This window comes from Terrapene carolina, unplaced genomic scaffold, assembly GCF_002925995.2.
Source record: "Terrapene carolina triunguis isolate 2854851 unplaced genomic scaffold, T_m_triunguis-2.0 Scaffold58, whole genome shotgun sequence".
Lineage (NCBI taxonomy): Eukaryota > Metazoa > Chordata > Testudines > Emydidae > Terrapene > Terrapene triunguis.
This window is the reverse complement of record NW_020664409.1, coordinates 111,283,229-111,302,378: the sequence shown is the minus strand read 5'-3', so window position 1 is coordinate 111,302,378 and position 19,150 is coordinate 111,283,229. Positions and strand designations below refer to the sequence as shown.

The 19,150-nt window shown below is 46.6% G+C and overlaps 1 protein-coding gene across 1 annotated transcript in view; it reads right to left on the bottom strand.

Moving 5' to 3' along the window:
- LOC113408058 (rho GTPase-activating protein 39-like) overlaps window positions 1-19,150 on the bottom strand; it is a 202,826-nt gene that overhangs the window by 48,077 nt on the left and 135,599 nt on the right. Inside the window, exon 2 of the mRNA XM_026660008.1 lies at window positions 6,779-7,213. Within this exon, the coding sequence (XP_026515793.1) occupies window positions 6,779-7,213 (435 nt within the window). The remainder of the gene's footprint in view (window positions 1-6,778; window positions 7,214-19,150) is intronic.

The window sequence follows — 19,150 nt, the reverse complement described above, 5'->3', positions numbered from 1 at the left end:
GTGCACGTGAGAGTCAGCAGTAGAGTGCAGAGCCCCTCTCTCCTGGGGGGTTCAGGGTTTTTATCTATAGTTTAATTTTCAGGCCATACTGCTGCAGCCAGGTATAATTTCACGTAAGGGGGTGGTGAATACAGGGAATGTGTTTCCACTGAAACCGGAAGGCACTTGAGTCCAGCAGCATTAATAGAGTTAAGCCCTGATGATGATGTGGATTTCAGCGTAGTACTTTTCATACTTGCCACCTTTAGGAAGCAACAGGGCATCTGAAGATAAAGTGGCAGCAGGGCTTTTCCCCCCCCACCTCACCCCACCCCACCCCACACACTGTACTTACCCCAATAGTCAGGACGTATCTGCTTGGGTGGGTTAGCTACATCCACTACACCAGGGGTGGGCAAACTTTTTGGCCCGAGGGCCACATTGGGGTTGCAAAACTGTATGGAGGGCCAGGTAGGGAAGGCTGTGCCTCCCCAAACAGCCTGGCCCCCGCCCTCTATCTGACCCCTCCCACTTCCCGCCCCCTGACTGCCCACCTCTGCACTACACTGTCCTACTACTCATAGCCCCATTGGTCCCAAAAGGCAGTAGGTCTTGGAGTTAACACAATTGGGTGAAGTTTTTCAGACAAATAATTTATTAGAAAAAAAAAAAAAAAGCCGTTTCAGTCGACCCAGAACTATTGCGAATTTAACATGGATTTGTCAGATTCGAGCAGGGGGGGAAAATCAGGCTAGGTTCGCAAGGCTGGAGGAGGTGGTGAGGGGTGGTGTCCTCCCTTAACTTTCAGGCCAGTGGTTCGAGCACTTACCTGGGATGCAGGAGATCCAGGTTCAACTCCCTGCAGAGTGCCCTGACCATCAGGCTGTAGAGTTAGTATTTATAAGAAATAGAACAGCTTCAACAGGAGAAAATGAGACCTCTCCAAGTTCCAGAATAACCTATCGCCTGGTGGTTAGGGCACTGGGGGCGAGGCCAGGGTTCAAATCCCTATATCAGAGCAGGGTTTTGAATTGGTGAGTGCCCTAATCACTGGGCTAAAAAGTTAAGGGGGACAGCATCTCCTCCTCCTTCTGTCTTGAGAATCCAGTGCCTGGACACAGGAAGTTTCAGCTCAAACATGTTCCGTCTGATCTGAAATGGACTTTTTCGATTCACCAAAATTTTTCAGATTCAGTTTGACTCAAGTAAATCCATCGTAACCACCTGACAACTTCCCCTCGCCTCCCCCCCCCCAATCAGGTACTGGCCTATTTCTAGAGCTAACTTCCCCCTCTCAGATGCAGGGGGAGTTTCCCCCTCTCAGACCTATTGTCTCTGTCTCTGCAGATTCAGACAGAAATGGCTGCAGCAGTTACACTCTGGTCATATTTGCAAGCTCTTCTTCAGTCACAAGGGCTAGAAATAGCTTTTATAAAAGACAGCTGCTGATATTCTGCCATAATCACTTGACTCCAGGAGATGGGGCCCTAGCCATGGGCCTACAGGACCAATGCTTCAATCCAGCGCTGGACAGGTATGGCAGTGCTATAGCTCTCCTCTGGCACAAGTACACAGGCTAGAGAGACAAAGTTGCCATCAAACCATTTCCAGGTCCAGAGGGCAGATATTCTGCTTCAGCTCACGCACTGTTTCCATTGCTGTGAAACCCCACCTTCATCACAGTTCACACAGCTTTGAGGGGACTTGACAAGGATGAATCTGGACCTGGTGCCTTTATTTCTACTTGTAACTTAGGACCTACTGTGCATTTGCCAATGCTTATAGAATTAGGACTCACTTTCTGAATGTACATGAGCCATGACTGAATGATGGAGGAAGGGGAGGAGGGAAATTGCATGGGGGATTGGAGAGAAAGTTCCCAAGAAGCCACCCTATGTTTTATTGTTCTCTCTCAGCCTGGCGTTGGCTCTTGCTAAAGAGTGTTACCCATTTTCCAGCATTACAGGGTAACGCTCTTTCACTTTCAGGCCCAGTTTCATTCACTTCACCCTCCTGAGCCTTTGCATCCTGCAGCACAGCAACCTGGCATTTGAAGCAGTGGGGGCTTTTAATAATCTGCAACGTCAGAATTAGTGTCTGCAGAACAACACATCAGTAAAGGTAGGCACTAAACCAGAGCGCGTATTACCGCTGAAAGGAAAAGGGATCTCTCTTTTCTTTCAGGAAGCCACTGAACATGCACACGCTGCTGCAGCCTGCAGAAAAACACAGCACCATCTGCACAGAAAATTAAAGCCTCCCATTCCAATTCTAGTTAACGCTTCACACTTCTGCCAGGAGAAGGCCCAAAGTAACAGATTCCAACAGGCAAAGCTTCCATCTTGAGCAGAGAGGCTACTGCATATGCACCAGTACATACTGTATTGGGAATCATAGTCTCTGGCAGCTGCACCTCCATATTAGTGGTGAGGGCTGCTGCAATTTTCTCAGTGTAATAATAAATAAATATCACCACCATATAGCTCTTATATAGCCCTCTGTAAAGCACTTTGAGCTCTACTAATGCAAGGGCAGTACCTATTGAAATGAGAGGTCAGACTGACTCTCTGAAGCCCAAGAAAGATTTGGAAGAGAGCCAATGGGAAACTTTAGAAGATTTGTTCATTAAAGAGAAAGGATGGTTCACTGGTTACGATAGCCTGGGACTTGTGAGACCTGAATTCCAGTCCCTGTTTTGCCACAGACTTCCGGTGTGATCTTGGACAAATCACTTAGCCTCCATGCCTCAGTTCCCCATCTGTACAATGAGGAAAGTATCATAGAAATATAGGACTGAAAGGACCTCGACAGGTCATCTACCCAGTCCCCAGGTCTGAGGCAGGACTAAGTATTATCTAGACCCTCCCTGACAGGTGTTTATCTAACCTGTTCTTAAAAACCAACAATGATGGAGATTCCACAACCTCCTCAAGTAATTTGTTCCAGTGTTTAACCACCCTGACAATTAGGAAGTTTTTCCTAATGAATAACCTAAATCTCACTTGCTTCAGTTTAAACCCATTATTTCTTATCCTGTCATCCAGGGATAATAGCACTGCCCTACATCACATCTTGAATAGGGGTCACCCCATCTCAAAAAAGATATATAGAATTGGAAAAGGTACAGAAAAGGGCAACAAAAATTATTAGGAATATGGAACAGCTTCCATATGAGGAGAGATTAATAAGACTGGGACTTTTCACCTTGGAAAAGAGACGACTAAGGGGGGAATATGATAGAGGTTTATAAAATAATGACTGGTGTGGAGAAAGTAAATAAGGAAGTGTTATTTACTCCTTCTCATAACACAAGAACTAAGCGTCACCAAGTGAAATTATAGGCATCAGGTTTCAAACAAACAAAAGGAAGTATTTCTTCACACAACGGACAGTCAACCTGTGGAACTCTTTGCCAGAGGATGTTGTGAAGGCCAAGATCATAACAGGGTTCAAAAAAGAACTGAACAAGTTCATGGAGGATAGGTCCATCAGTGGCTATTAGCCAGGATAGGCAGGGATGCAAAACCATGCTCTGAAGCATCCCTAGCCTCTGTTTGCCAGAAGCAGGGAATGGGCGACAGACGGGATGGGTCACTTGATGACTGTCTGTTCTGTTCATTCCCTCTGAAGCACCTGGCTCTGGCCATTGTCAGAAGACTGAGCTAGATGGACCATTGGTTTGACCAAGTATGGCCGTTCTTATGCTGTTATGAGGGTAAATTCATTAAAAGATTGGGGATGCCCAGATATTATGTTAATAGGGTCAAATAAGTACCTAAGGGATCAATTTATCTTTCTTAAGGTCCAACGACCCTGCTGAAGGTCTGGTTGGGGCTATAGAAGGGTTGTGCCTCGCTAGCACTGACACAAATTAGTCACATTTACCGCAGGACTGGTTGCAATTTAAGGTGGTGATCTTGGTCTACAAGCCTTACCCTGTTCCAATTTTGGTGAGTTTAGCCACTGCCATTCCCTGTTCCCAATGGGGTGTTAGCACTAAGCGTCCATGGAGTCAGGCGCTGGGGATCTGAAGGCAGAGCACTCACCTCTGGAAATCACTTCCCCTATTAGCCTGAGAAAAACCAAATGTAGTGAGTGACCTTCAGGGCATGGAACAGTTATTTAGTCTGGTAGCACCCTCAGTATGCGGAGTGCTGTCCCCATAGCTAGGGCAGGGCCTATCTAAGATGACAAATGACACCCGAAGGCTGGAGGAGAGGAATGCAATCAAAAATATGTATGAATTTGATATACATTTTAAAATGAAACACCCAGCAACTACACCAACTTCCCCTCCACCCATTCAGCATTAATTGGTCAGTTCCTTGCAGGCATCACAGAAGTATATCTTGAGAATGAACTGGAAGGAGGTGAAGGTAGTGGCCTTCTGAATCAGTTCAGGGAAGGCATTCCATGTGTAGGGGGAAGCATAAAGAAAGCATGACGCGGACGTGCGGGAAGACCCAGTTGGTATCACTGGCATAGCAGAGGGATAGGGGGGTTCAAGAAGAAAGGAGGATAAATCGGATGGCTCAGAGTTGCTGGGGCCTTGAAGGAGAAGATGAGAAGTTTGAACTTAACGGGGCAGACAAGAGAAATCAGTAGAGGGATTCAAAGAAGGGGTAAGACACTCTGCATGATGGACAAGCCAGAATATGAAGTTGGCTGCTGTATTTTGAATAGACGGTAGAGGGCATCAAGGAGGTGGACGGGTGGGGAAGTTACAATAAATCAACACAGGAAACAGCGACAACCTAAATGAGAGTTTCCCTGAGGCTACATCTACACTTGGAGCTAGGGGTGGGATTCCCAGCTCACGTAGACATACTCGCCCTAGCTCTCATCAAGCTAGTGCACTAAGAATAGGAGTGTAGCTGCAATCACACGGGAAGCAGCGGCATGGACTAGCTGCCCCAGGTTGTGCACTCATAGGATCTAGGCAGGTTTGTACTTGGTTGACTAGCCCAGGCCATCACTCACTGCTGTCCATGCTACCATGACTACACTACTATTTTTAGAGCACTAGCTTGAAGAGAGCATGAGTGTATTTACAGGAGCTGAGAATCACCCTCCACCTGCTCCAAGAGTAGACTTGGACGGAGAGAGGACAACTGCATCTTTCGAACAGAAGCTCTTCAGGGCAGATATTGTCTCCATTGTGTTTGTGTGGCATTCAGCAAACGGGGTAGAGATCCCAACTAAAGCCTTTGGACTACCAGACTATGGACATTTACGAACAGTAGTAATGGCTGGAATGAGTGGAGGGTGGGAAATGAGTAGTTGCTACTATGGAAACTCTGAATGAATGTTACATCCAGAGGTTTGACAATGGGATCATTTTTAGGAATAAACTCCCATTTATATCCTCTGTAGGTAGTAAGTAATAAATAAATAAAAGGGTTTATATAGCCTGCAGGCTGCATCCAGAAGATGGCGGTATAACAGGAACACGGCTCAAATTCCCAGGAAAGCGCAGCGGTGCTCTCATGCACGGTAAGAGGACTAATGCAGCACACTGTACAGGCAACCCAGCACTTCTATAGTGCATGCCACCAGAGGATCTCCACGGGTTTTTACAAAGCTCAGGTCCCTCTCCATTCTACAAATGGAGAAACAGACAGGGTAAGTGATTTCCCCACGGTACCACATCAATTCAGTGGCACAGCCAGGAAGGTCTAACACCCAGCCCCGGGTCTAACCACTAGGCCATGCCATGGCACTGTTATGTACACTGGGAGAAAGTAAAACCCTAGTTACAAGCACAAATTTCTCTGCCAATTATTTGCAAATGGCAAGAGTGCAATTTCAGGCAGACATGTGGCTGGGGAGTTTATTTACATTTCAATAATATACATTTTAAAGGGGAAAAAATAGGTATGTATATGTAGGCATCTAAACTGCAAATCAATAACAGCACAAAACAGGGGTGCAAAGAAGAAGGTGCAATGCAGCTGCCTGACCGGAGAGCACAGTTAGTTATTTGTGCCCACATACCAGGAAACTTGGCTTTGTATTTTTATTCAACTTGAAAATCCCCTTTTTAAAAGAGAAAGTCACCCCTGCTGCAAAACCCCTGAGTCGGCACAAACAGATCAGCCCGGCAATCTGTATTCGCAGTGAGGTACAGAAAAGGGATAAAAGTCACTTGCCTTGGAAATGGGTCTGGTGGACAGATTATGTTCCATTTTGTGAAATATGGTGCATTTCTAAGTTTAGAAAATTGCTTTTCCTAAGTGTTTTTAGGAGACAGCACTAAGTTACACCTACGGGTCGGCACAGAGGTATTCCTGCAGTCAGAGGCAGTGAAACCCCTTCCTCCAATACATAATTGCTTTATGAATGAATGACATTGCCCTCTTGCACATGGCCCATTAATACTTTAGCTAGAAAAGCTATCCTCTAGTACAGCTGTCCCCAAAGGGTGGGGAGAGTCCTCCCTTAAGAGGGCACGGAGGAACATTCGGGGTGGGGCAGGCTGCAGGCCAGCCCCCACAGGGGATTGGGGAGGGAGCACGCACCACCCAGCCCCCGACCCCGCTCCCAGCCCGGGGTGGCGTGGACACATTCTATTACTGGTAAGGGGGGGCAGGGAGGATGCGAAAGGAAAAGTTTGGGCACCACTGCTCTAGCTCAAGCTGCCCACCACCCAGAGCTCTAGTCCCAGTTCGTCCAGGGAAGGGGTGGGTTACACAGTATCTGTCGCTGGCGGCACAAATTCATTACAGCTTTCCCCTGGCTGAGGGTATTTCGCTACCCATCAGTCTATGTCACATGCTGCGTAGAGACAGCTCTGCTTTACCTTTCTGGTTCTTCTTTCACTACAGCGAACTGGGCTGACTGACGGTTTGACCTCGTCTGATCCTGCACCTTCTCGCTGCCCTCCAGCTCCTGCTCCAGGGAGGAGCTGGTGCTGCCCTCCCTGCTGACATTGCTGCTCCGCCCAGGGCTGTTCTCTGTGGAGGCCCTCGGTGACTCGGTGTTCTGCTTCAGGGTCTGTAGCTTGGCCAGCGGGATAATGTCACAATTCTGCGGCCGGTGCCATACGGTCCGCTGGGTGGTGGCATTGTAGTAGTAGAACCGTGAGGTGTTCGGGTCAAACAGTTCCCACCACTGGTTCTCGTTGGTGCGCTTTATGCGGACGCCAGCGGGCGGATCCCACACACACTCCCCTGTGATGAGGTTGGCGTACATGCGCTCCCGGGTTCGAGGCTCTATGATTTCCACCCATTCCAGCCTGAGGGAGAACAAAGAGGGACAATTAAAAAGCTGTCGCAGTTGCCCAGAACCAGCTAGGAAGGCAGGGCAAAGGCTGCTTGGGAGGGGATGCAAGTCAGGTTTTTCCAAACCCTGGCTTGCACTATTCCCTATACAAGGCTATGGATTCCAGTGAATCTCCCTTAAATGCATCCCTTCTGAAAGGCCTTTGCCCCATCCCCAGCTCACAGCACAGAGGGGAGTGAGGTAATCTGATGACCATCTAAAAGGCATTTTTTTAAAAATCCAAGCACTAACCAGATGTGCTACATTTTAGCTCTGACACTTTTTTCCTCTAGCGTCCTGAACCACCACCCTACTACCCTCATTAGTTCATTGTCTATTCAGATTCAAAACTCCTCAGGGCAGAGACTGGGCTGAGAAATGCTTAGCATGCTGTTGGCACTCCCAAATAATAAAGAAATACAGAGGAATAAAAAGGTGATGCTAAGAGAGAGCAACAAAGTCCAGCAACAACCACATAGAATGTGGAAATGGAACCACTTTCTAGAAATATAGAACCACTGCAACTAGTGACTGCAGTCCTGAGCACCAGATTTGGCCCCATTTATCTATTTCCAGGGGAATCTTAGAAGCCCTTTCTGCAGGAGTGCTGCAGACTTTCAGACAACACTGAGCGTAACTGGTGTTTGTGAGAAGGAGTTTAGTACTCATGAAAATGGAGAGCTAAACATTGGACAGAGGCTGATATGATGTTGCTAAGAGCTGTAGCAAGCTTCTCTGCATACAACTATGCCAATGAATCTCGATGCTCACCTTCAGCACCTTTTACCTCTCCGTTACTAAGCCCCCCCAAAGTCAGCTGCTGCCCTCACTCCCCGCCTAGAGCATACCCTGCTATTCCAGTCCTGGGCTCCAACAAAGCTCTGCCAGCATCCATGTCTCTATCTCGACTTCCAGCACCCATTGCTATGCGAGTGCTGAGTCTCTGAGTTCTCTCACCTCCCACCTTCTACACAGGAGTTCTCGCAACAAATTTTTGGATGGCCTCAGAGTGCGGCCACCAACTCTTGCTGGTGGCTGCTCTGACAATTTTTCCTAAAATACTTAACCAACCGCAGGAAAAACCAATTACAATGATTTGGAGATGTATATATGTGCATATGTATTTATTTATGTAGGGGGTTTTTTGCAGATTCAATAATAAACATCATGTACAGCTGTTTATTCTTTACTGGACCTCAACAGAATAGAAACACAAATAAGTTGGTTTGCATGTTTTAACTTTTTTAAAAAAAGAAAGACTTTCTAGCTAGTAAGTCTGCTACTGTGAAAAGTGATCTTTGTATATTTGTTAATATCACTTTTCACAGCAGAGGTACTCAGCCCCAGCAAGCTGGGGGACAAATGAAGCCCTGGGTGGGGAGGGAGGGAGGGAGCCAGGGGCGATGGGGGGCTGAGGAGGCAGCAGAGGACGGGACGACGTTCAGGGAGTGAGCCCATGGCTGAATCCTTGGGGCCAGAGCCCGAAGACCTGCATCTCGGGGATGGAGCCCACTACCACACGGCCAGAGCCCGCTGCCCACCACCCAGGGATGAAACCCAAAGCCTGAGTCCCACCAGGAAGGTGAGGAACTCAGACTGGCCACCTGCTCCTACAGTGTTTGTGGCTCCAGAAGGTGGCAGGGCACAGCCGCTGCTGGCGGCACTGGGGGAATGGGCCACTGCTTTGCTGCCCACCCTCCCCCAATCACCACCCAGGAGGCTCTGCCTGCAAGAAAAGCCCCTAGTGGCTGCATGCGGCAACAGTGGCCGCATTTGAGAAACGGATACGCATGGTGATTCCAGCACATGTTGCTGGCCACCTGCCACGTTTCCTGATTCACCACTCTCCTGGCCGTGCCTCAACAGCTAGCATCAGCTACAACGGCCCTTCAGCTCAGCAGCACTGACACAGACCCAGCTGCAAAAGGAAACTGACTATCACTGCACAAATCCTGCTTCGGGTCATTCTGCAGCAGACTCCAGGTGTCAAGAACTGGATGCAGAAAAGGAACTAACCTACCGCAGCAGGGGAATTGTGTATACATGGAAGGGATTAGCATGGTTCCCTCTGCTGTAGCTCTTTAGAGTATGTCTACACTGCAGCTGGGAGCAAACCTCCCTGCCCAGACAGAGACTCATGCTATAGGGCTCAACCTAGCACAGTAAAAATAGAAGTGTGGATGCTGCGGCTGGCTCAAGCCGCTCCAGCTGCAGGGTAGACATACCCACCATGTGTCAAGTACTATCCTGACTGTGCAGAGACAGACCCAAACACAGTAGAAAAGAAAAAAGCTTGAGCAGAAAATGACCTATTTATGCCCCATACCATTTCTCCCTCCCCCTCCCCGCCAAAAAACCCCCAAACATTTGGACACCCAAGTCTCCAGGTGAGCTACCGTTTTTGTACCCTGCTGAGCTACCAAACAGGAAAACAGTTTTGCCTTGCTCACTAAAGAAGCTTCCTTGCTGATGTAGGAGAAAGGAAGGTTTAAAATCATATTCGTGGATAGAGGATCATTCCAGTCAGCAACACTCCAAGGAGCCTCATACATGTCAATCTATCCAGGACAGGACTTTTTCCCAGAGCCCCACAGATTCCATCCAGCCTGTGAAGTGGGATCTAGAGATACTGATTGGACTCTGAAGATCACTTCTGCAGATACATGGGAGCAAATCCGGACCCTCTACAATTTCAACCCCAATCTTGAATTTGCTACCAAATAGCCCAGGAGTGCCTGGACAGCACACACAGATTGCCATGCCAGGGGCACAAGATGGAAAGGGCATGCATCAAAATGCTAGGCACTTCCCAGCAGCCCGGGACCCCTCTACAGAGGAGCTGAAGGAATGTGAACTCCACACATTTTGCAGGGGGCTTGGGGCACAAATATCACACTCTTCTCAGCCTAGAAGAGGAAGCCTGTATTTGGCCAATTAGAAATAGGAGACCACCAGTAAAAATACCTCCAACTGTGACCCAGGACAGGACTGGAATCCCTGTCTCCTGACACGAAAAGCCAGAGCACACCAAGACCACCAGACCCACAGCTACACTGGAGAATCCTAGAATATCAGGGTTGGAAGGGACCTCAGGAGGTCATCTAGTCCAACCCCCTGCTCAAAGCAGGACCAATCCCCAGACAGATTTTTACCCCAGTTCCCTAAATGGCCCCCTCAAGGATTGAACTCACAGCCCTGGGTTTAGCAGGCCAATGCTCAAACCACTGAGCTATCCCTCCCCATGCAATTCACTCCCTGTGAGAAATGGCCCTTAGCTCCCTGTGAGAAATGGAATTTAGCTTCCTCGTGGCATTCTGAGGAGTAGCAGGCTCATAATGCTGGGAAATATCCCCCCTTCTTTACATCATTATTTCCCCTGCCGTTGGAGAAAGGGTTAAGACTTTACAGCTCTCCTGCTTTCTCCTCAGCCTTTTAATTTACCAGGGCTATTAATCAACTTGCACAACTCAATATATTAGCCCTTCATGAAACAACGGATCAATGGCCAAGGTACATTCACCTCAGCCACTTGCTTTAACACAATTGACCATAAGCGGGAGGCGAAGGGGAAAACTATCCATCCAAATAATAAAGATCTGAGAAGAGCAAGCATTACACAATTATGTCCACCAGGCCTAGAGTCAAACAAATCCGAGAGGCCACAGGCCCTGTGGGGCTGCACGGAGCCCCTCTTTTCACAATAATGATCTCAGCCTCCTACAAAGTGTGCACTGGCTTTGGTTTTGAATCTCTGAAGAGTTGAGAGCAGCTAGGAAGGGGGGGGAAAGCTTTTCACCACCACATTTTCTCATTTGTCTTTTTACTAACAGCAGCATGCTGAGCTTAGTACCTTTTATACGGAAATAAAGAGCCACCGTGACCACAAGCACAAGAGCCAGTCACTTTGGACCCAGTTGTAATACCCAACATTCCTACCGCACCATCTGAAAGGGACTGACTGGCACTAACCAGTTCAGCAGTACAGTAACTCCTCACTTAACGTAGTTCTGTTCCTGAAAAATGTGACTTTAAGTGAAACAATGTTAAGCGAATCCAATTTCCCCATAAGAATTAATGTAAATGAGGGGGTTAGGTTCCAGGGAAATTTTTTTCACCAGACAAAAGACCATATTATATATTATACACACACACAGAGTATAAGTTTTAAACAAACAATTTAATACTGGTACACAGTGATGATGATTGTTAAGCTTGGTTGAGGTGGAGGAGTCAGAGGGTGGGATATTTCCAGGGAATGACTTACTGCTAAATGATGAACTAGCAATTGGCTGAGCCCTCAAGGGCTAACTCTCACACTCTACTGTACAAGACAGCAGGAAAGGAGGGAGGGCAGACAGAGACAAAGTGTGTGTGTGTGTGTGTGTGTGTGTGTGTGTGATATGCGCATTTCCCCTTTAAGTATGAAGAGTGGGGTCAGAAGTACACTGCCTTGTTAATTAGATCAGCAAGCTGAGACCAGACCACAGCTGCTGCTGCCTGGAAGCTCCCTCTGTCGTGTGTCCCTCCTGCTCTATGGAAGATGGGGTAAGCGGGATGCAGGAGCAGGGGGGAGGGGACACCCTGACATTAGCCCCTCTCTCCCCTCTTCCCCACCCCCCCCCGCACAACAAGCAGGAGTCTCGGGGAGCAGCTCCAAGGCAGAGGGCAGGAGCAGCACATGGCAGTGGGGGGAGGGACAGCTGCAATTGCTAGCCTGCTGGGCAGCTGCTGCACAGGGAACTTAGGGGAGCGGGGAGCTGATAGAGCGAGCTGATAGCGGGGCTGTTGGTCCACCCTGGTTCCAACCACCCACCAGCTAGCTCCACCGGGCTGCTCTTCCTGCAAGCAGGGGACAAAGCAGGCGGCTGCCAAATGACGTTAGAAGGGAGCATTACACAACTTTAAACGAGCATGTTCCCTAATTGATCAGCAATGTAACAATGAAACATCGTTAACCGGGACGACTTTAAGTGAGGAGTTACTGTATATGCATTTCACAGGGGGAACTGAGGCACAGACAGCCGAAGTGACTTGACTTGCCCACAGTCACACCAAGTCAGTGACAGATCTGGGATGAGAACCCAGAAGCCCCACACATCATCCTTTAACTGGTGGAGCTGTCACGGCGCCCATCACCTTGGAACCTTCGGTGCTGTAGAGTATTCTGGAATCTCTTTCTCCTCCCATTCCAGCCCCTGTTGCTGATTTTACAGTGCTTGCAATGAACACTGCTGGTGAATTCAGACAGGCTAGGCTACTGTGTTCTTACTTCACACATTAAAAAAGCAGAGAGCTTTGTAATCGCTGCAGGGTGCAATGAGACAACAGCAAAGACAGTATAATCATTAGGCAGCAGACTCCCTGTGTTATGTTGCACTTCAAAATGTTGCCGGTGCTCTACAAGGTGCCACATGAGAATGAAGGTGTGGTAATGCACACCAAAGTGCATTTTACTGGCAGAGAGAAGGGATGCCAATGATACCATGTGTTGTCTGCTTCAGTTCATGGAAGGAGCTGGGGCTACTCATTTTCTGGACAGATGGCATGGTCATGCAGTACAGGTGTTTTCCAAAGCTCACAGTTATAATACTGAGAATAAAAGACCTATATGTTCCCATGTGGGGGTAGGGAGAAATCCCTCCCTCCTCCTCTGCAAACTCCCACCCCCGCAACACATACATCAGCAATTGTGATAATTTCTCTGAGACATGAATCTTCTTGCTGCTGCCTAAGCTGTTATGACCTCCAGATTAACTCATTACCATGTACTCTGCACAGGGCTACCTTTCAAGGTCACACACAAGCGACAGCTGGTGCAAAGTGTGGCTGTCCACTTGCTTGGGAGCATGAGATGAATGGAGCATGAAAATCCCAGCTCTCATCTGCTCCCAGGTGCAGCGTAAAGATGTTGACACTGATCTACGAGGCCCTATACACTTTGGATCTTAGCTACTTGAAAGGGTACCTTTTCCCCATCTACTGCCACAACAGATGACCTCAACTAGGGTGCCCGAGTTAGCAGTCCCTGCACTGGACTATCTAAGGACTGGGGAGGCAGGAAGGCCTCGGACTCTGGAAATAGCTCTGTTGGCCTGCACAGCACAGTGTAAGCCCCATCTATCCTCTCAGGCTTCCGTCTGGAGAGGTGACAAAGAGCAAAGTCACACCCTATAGAACCACTGAAGTCAGCAAGTCCGCTTGTCAACCTGGAACTGCTCTACTCAACCCAAGAGAAAACAGCAAAAACATCAATCCTGCATCCCATGTAGCATGCTCCCTCCAGAAATTTGGCCCTGCCAGACAGCAGAAGCCCTGGAAGATCTTACAAAACATCAACCATCACCTGTGCCTCTGATCACGCTCCTCACGACTACTGAAAGTCAAGAGAATCTGCAAACTCTACCAGGAGTCAACTTCTCCTTTCCAGAGGGAAATTCAACACCCAGCATAACACATGCAACAGTCCAGCCAATGCTAAGCCATTTCTTGATGTTATCAGTGGCCTAGCGTCCAATCCACTCTACACACTTCCTATTTCTCAGCAAGCTAATTAAAAACCCAGCAGAGCTTGTCCAATTCCACCTCTTCTCTGGCAATATCCTTGATCTCTCCCCTCACCAAACTACAGGACGAAATATCCAATCTTGCATTGAAAAATGGTCAGTGATCGACGAGCCATTGCAACCCTCGGTAAATTGTTCCCATGGTTAATTACACTCATTGTTCAAACTTATGGCTTATTTAGACTAATCGCAAGACTTGGTGAAAACGCATCAGAATCAACTCTATTCCAAGACTCAATGTAAAGACTTCTTAATGGATTTAATACTTTCTTCAAAAAGACTGTATCCAAGCTATACAGATAGACAAAGGAACAAGCTTCAGTCAGATGGCATTTGAAATGCGCACACCCTCTCTCACCTCCCTCCAAAAAGAATACAGGATTAAAAATACAAGAGGCTGAAAGAATGCTAAAGCCCACTATGCCTCGTTGCTGTAGAAACTCTGCAGTGGGCGTACTTTAGAGATCTGAAAGGGTACCCTGCCTTTCAGGCCCTCAGTTCCACCTTTGAAGTTATTTGAATCAAATATCCTGCCAGTTTTAATTGTCCTGGCACTGGTTACTGTGTGTTCAGTGCAGATGCAGTGACATGTCTCCCTGGAAACAAATTATTTTGTTACATGACCATAACAGAAAGTCAGGAAACACCACCACTCATGGTTACCTACGGCAATAAATGGAGCCTTATTCCACACACAGCGTAATTAGGGATCAATTTCCCTCCGACACTTGGGTGCCTGAGGAGGATTGTATAAAATTATAAGAGTCACTCTTGTAAATACACCACTGCTCTGTACTGGATGGAATCAGAACTGCTCAGCTATGTTTCATAGGTCCCGTACAGCTAATTTTCAGTTCCTGTGGCAGAGGCCAGCACTTTCAGAGCAGCCGTTTTGTCTCCACTGCTACTGTTAAGTCCCAAGTAGCTGTGGCATGCAACATAGCGACAGCTGTGAAACTGTGTGAGAACCTATACAGGTTTGTTAAACTATAATGAAGGATTAGGTGAGTGTTTGAGATTGCTAGTGAAATCCAGGTAAAAATTGTGATGGATCAATATTAACTGTCTAAGAAAAACTACCACTACTCCTTTAAGAGAGGAGAGGAGGTAGCTCTGAGCTTTTAGTTTCTGTGCCTAATGTAAGTCTCAAACTCTGCCTTCCAGCTGATTCACAATTGCCTGGGACCGGAACAGATCCATCAAGGAGACCTAGCAAGTCAGCATTGCTACACTACTGCTACAACAGCTAGCTCATTATTCAATGGCTATTAGCCAGGATAGGCAGGGATGGTGTCCCTAGCCTCTGTTTGCCAGAGGCTAGGGGAGTGGGCAGCAGGGGTTGGATTACTTGATGATTCCCTGTTCTGTTCATTCCCTCTGGGGTACCTGGCATTGGCCGCTGTCAGAAGACAGGATACTGGACTAGGTGGACCTTTGGTCTGAACCAGTATGGCTGTTCTTATCTAGTCAGATGGCTAGCAATAATTCAAACCTCGCACATCTTCTGATAAACAGCCTTTAACAATTTCAGTAATATCAGTAGTTGTCTGGAAAAGTTACCTTGACAGATAATTTTACCACCCATAGATACCTGTTACAGTGAAGTACAAGAGTTAAGGTTTGGGGAAATTTTCGATATCCTTGTGACACTGCAGTGATTATGAAATACACGAATTCCGATCACTAGGAGCTTGTACTCGAGTGTATTTTACAGAGAATTGGTTTGGGATTTATTGGTAAACAAGGGTCAGAAGGGAAAATAGTGAGGTAGGCATCTATCAAGGCAAAACAGGGTCAAAAGCGGTCATTGATTCAAGGTTCTGTTTAGAATGAAGTGTTTCGCAGCAGAGGCCTGTAACATATACAGTACAAGCACATAGAAGACGGAGTTCTTTTAACAGGGTCTGCTTACAAGTGTAATTTTCCTTGGTCCTCACGCAGATTGCTCAGTGTGGTATGCCACAGAACACACTTTAGCCTGCATACAAAACAGTTCACTCGTCACAAGTTAATACCCTTCTAAAGAGGGAATGCTTAGGTGCTTTCATCAGTATGGCTGCATGGTCACAATGTCACTGAAATCCACCCTGGCCACCCCACACTGCACAGACAGGGGTGATGGGCTGTGTCACATGGTGGTGTGATCTGGTGTGCTCCACCCACAACCTGACTCTTGGCAGCACCAACTCATAGGCTGTGTGGATAACAAAGAGGGGAGACTGCCCAACCAAGAGAGACCAGAGTCCCTGCAGGAGGAGTGGAGGATTAGCAGGGAACAGAATGAGGTCCCTGCTGGGGAGGCTGGGACCAGAAGTTTCTCTCCATCCCTCCCCCAAGAAATATCTGAATGAATGCCACTGCAGCACTGCTTCTGCAACTTGATGACATCACTGACTTCAGCATCACTGGTGAAATGGAGTTCGTAAAAGCACTGCCAAGGATTAGACTTAATTCTTTCCTTGTAATAATTTAAATGAGATATTGAAGTGCTATTGTCATCCAAGGTACTAACAGCCTATCCTGTTAAACAGCAGATTGTTAAAACAACATATTCCTGGAGAGCCAACATCAGCTAACCTCAATGAACAGAGAAATACTGGGATTTAATTTGAATTTAATATTCTTAATGTTAATTAATTTGCCTGTTTCAAGACCACTCCTTGAGTAGCTTTTTTTAAAATTTATTTATTTATTGTTCAAGTGACTGTGATAAAATACTTTCTTTAGCTTTATAGGGTTTAAGATAACCTAAACGGTTAATAAATTGGCAGAGGTAAATTATCCATGATAAACCAAACAATTCAATCCTTAAACAAGATTCCTTTGCACATCTATGCTACATTAAAACATGACTTTACTGGATTTGGGGAATAGTATACTTTGGTCTTATCTTACCTAGAGAAGTGTTCCACACTGGGGTAGACTCACAGCCAAAGGCGTCATCTCTATCGACAGCTCTCCAGAGAGAAAAAGATTGTAACTGAAGTAAACACTGTTTACTGCTTATGTTCCGTTTTGTTTATTTTTCTCTCCTCCTTTCTTTAATCGGTCAGCTAATTGTGATAATTTTTCCTTCTTGTAATTGTGGTGTCCTCTAAGGTATGGCAAGAATCCCGCCCCAGCTAAAACAATGTGCTTGAATTATCATTAAAGAGAATTAAGATTTGACCCACCTGTTTTTGTTTCTCTAACGTTTTTTAAAGTAATTTTGGGGATAAAATTACTTGGCTCTCTACACTTCTTTCTACCCCACACTTGGAAATTACAGGTGCCATCATTAAATACTCCTTCTTCAGCTAATTAATCAATCATCTAGTCCTAGAGCACTGAATGCTGGGACCAGTGGTCAGCATGGGCCATGGCTTCATATTAAATAAAAGAGTAGCTGCAAGCCATACTTTAGGAAATTAACACCATCCTAAAGATCTACCATCATTTTACAATACTGCCAAGCAAGACTGCTTCAACTATATTTTCATTTCTTTCAAAATTTAAAGATCTGTGTTGATTTGATTCTTTGTTAAACATTCAGGCTCCAAGCAGGACAATTTGGTTTATTATACACATTTCAGAGTGCACACGTTATTCTACTGCAATGTTTTGAATAAAACATTTGTTTTAGCTTCAAGACAAATTGTAGTGCCTAGGCGTGTCAGACCCAAGAAAGCTCAAGCTGATGAATACATGAGCAGAACTGACACAGAATTGCTGAACATCAGCAGTAAAACACTATCCTCTACCCACCGTGAAAAACTACCAGGATAATATCCAAGAACTCCCAAGCTAATGGCAAAAAAATCTGTTAAGTCACCCAGCTCTCCTTCTCCAGTAATAAATTCAGTGGCTGCAAGCACCTTTACACAGATAAATTTCATTAAACTATATAAAACGTAAGCAAGAGGGTACAGGAGCTGGAGTAGCCAGAGCAGAAAGTGACGAGAAAACCAAGAGCTGTGATGGGAGTTACCAAAAAAATCCTAGTCTTCAGTTCCAGTAGAAGTTACTGTTTAATTCTAATGTATATACTTGTGCAAAAAGTAACAGCTTATTATTAAGCAAAGCACAGGCATCAAGTGCAGAACATGCATGCCATAGATTTTAAAAACCTACAGGAACTAGGAATGAAATCCTGCTTCTCACCTGCCCACCGTACTAAAAAAGCCACATATGGACCCACTCAGCCACCTGCAGTGAGTATAACCATATCATCCTACTATTCTAATTCTTGGCCTCCTGCACCCCTTTTCCGTCCCCTCCCAAAACCGTAATCTCCACCCTGGAGCCAACAGACAGCCAATGCAGCACATGCAGTACTGGTGCAACAGGTTCACTTGTCGTGTCACACCATTAATTTGGAACGAATCTTTCTGGAAGAGGCCATGTCTTTCTAAACCTTCTGTGAAGCACCTAACACAGTTTTGGTGTTATAAAATAACCGGTCACTAAGTGCTCAAAAGAAACCAGTGCTATATCCAAGGTAATTTCTTCAAACCCATGAACTAGCAAGCCCTGCTCTTTGTTTTTACATTGTTTGACACGACTCCATCGCTGCCTATGTCTCTGTTCACTTCTTATTAATGCCCACCCCCTTCCTGCCACTCCAGCACATCTCACCACATATCCTTTTCTCTCATCTTCAGGTTTTCCTTCTACAATGGCCCCTATGCATGGATCCCTCTGCCTACTACCACGTCAATGAGAATGCTCTAAACCCACTTATTCAATCAGACTATAAACTGTTTTTTCAAACTGGGGTGGGAGAGTCAATTTCAAAGTTTAGGGACCTTATGTAGAGTCCCCTGCTCTGCCAGCAGACTCCCCTATGTACTACAAGAACTCCAGCTTGAATGCCTCCCCTAACTCAAGTGCAGCTGTACTGACAGGGAGAGAGGAAGTCTCAGGTAGGTCCCAGGCCTTCTACAGCTTTACCAGTCAAAACCAACAGCTTGAACTCTACCCCAGGACCCAGACAAGCCAGTGCAGCCCAAGCAGTAGTGCTGCAGCATGCTCACAGTGAGATGTATAGCTTGACGCATGGGCTACCGACATTCTCCACTAGCTTAGTCTTCTGAATGAGTTTAAGATGTAGCCCTGCAGAGAGCATGCTTTCACATGCTGCATGGGAGGACGCCAGGCCTGTAAAACTAAACTGACTCTTTATAAGGAGAACTATTTACAGAGATACTGCAACTGCAGCTAGCATTGAAGCCATGGGCACACAGACTAACTTCCTCATGGCTTCTCCAAACCCATCTCTCCTGCAACCTGTGCTCCTCATTCCACATAGGTTGCTACTCAAACAGCAACAGACCAATACGGAGGTGGCAGAAGCATGTATCAGAGCAGCA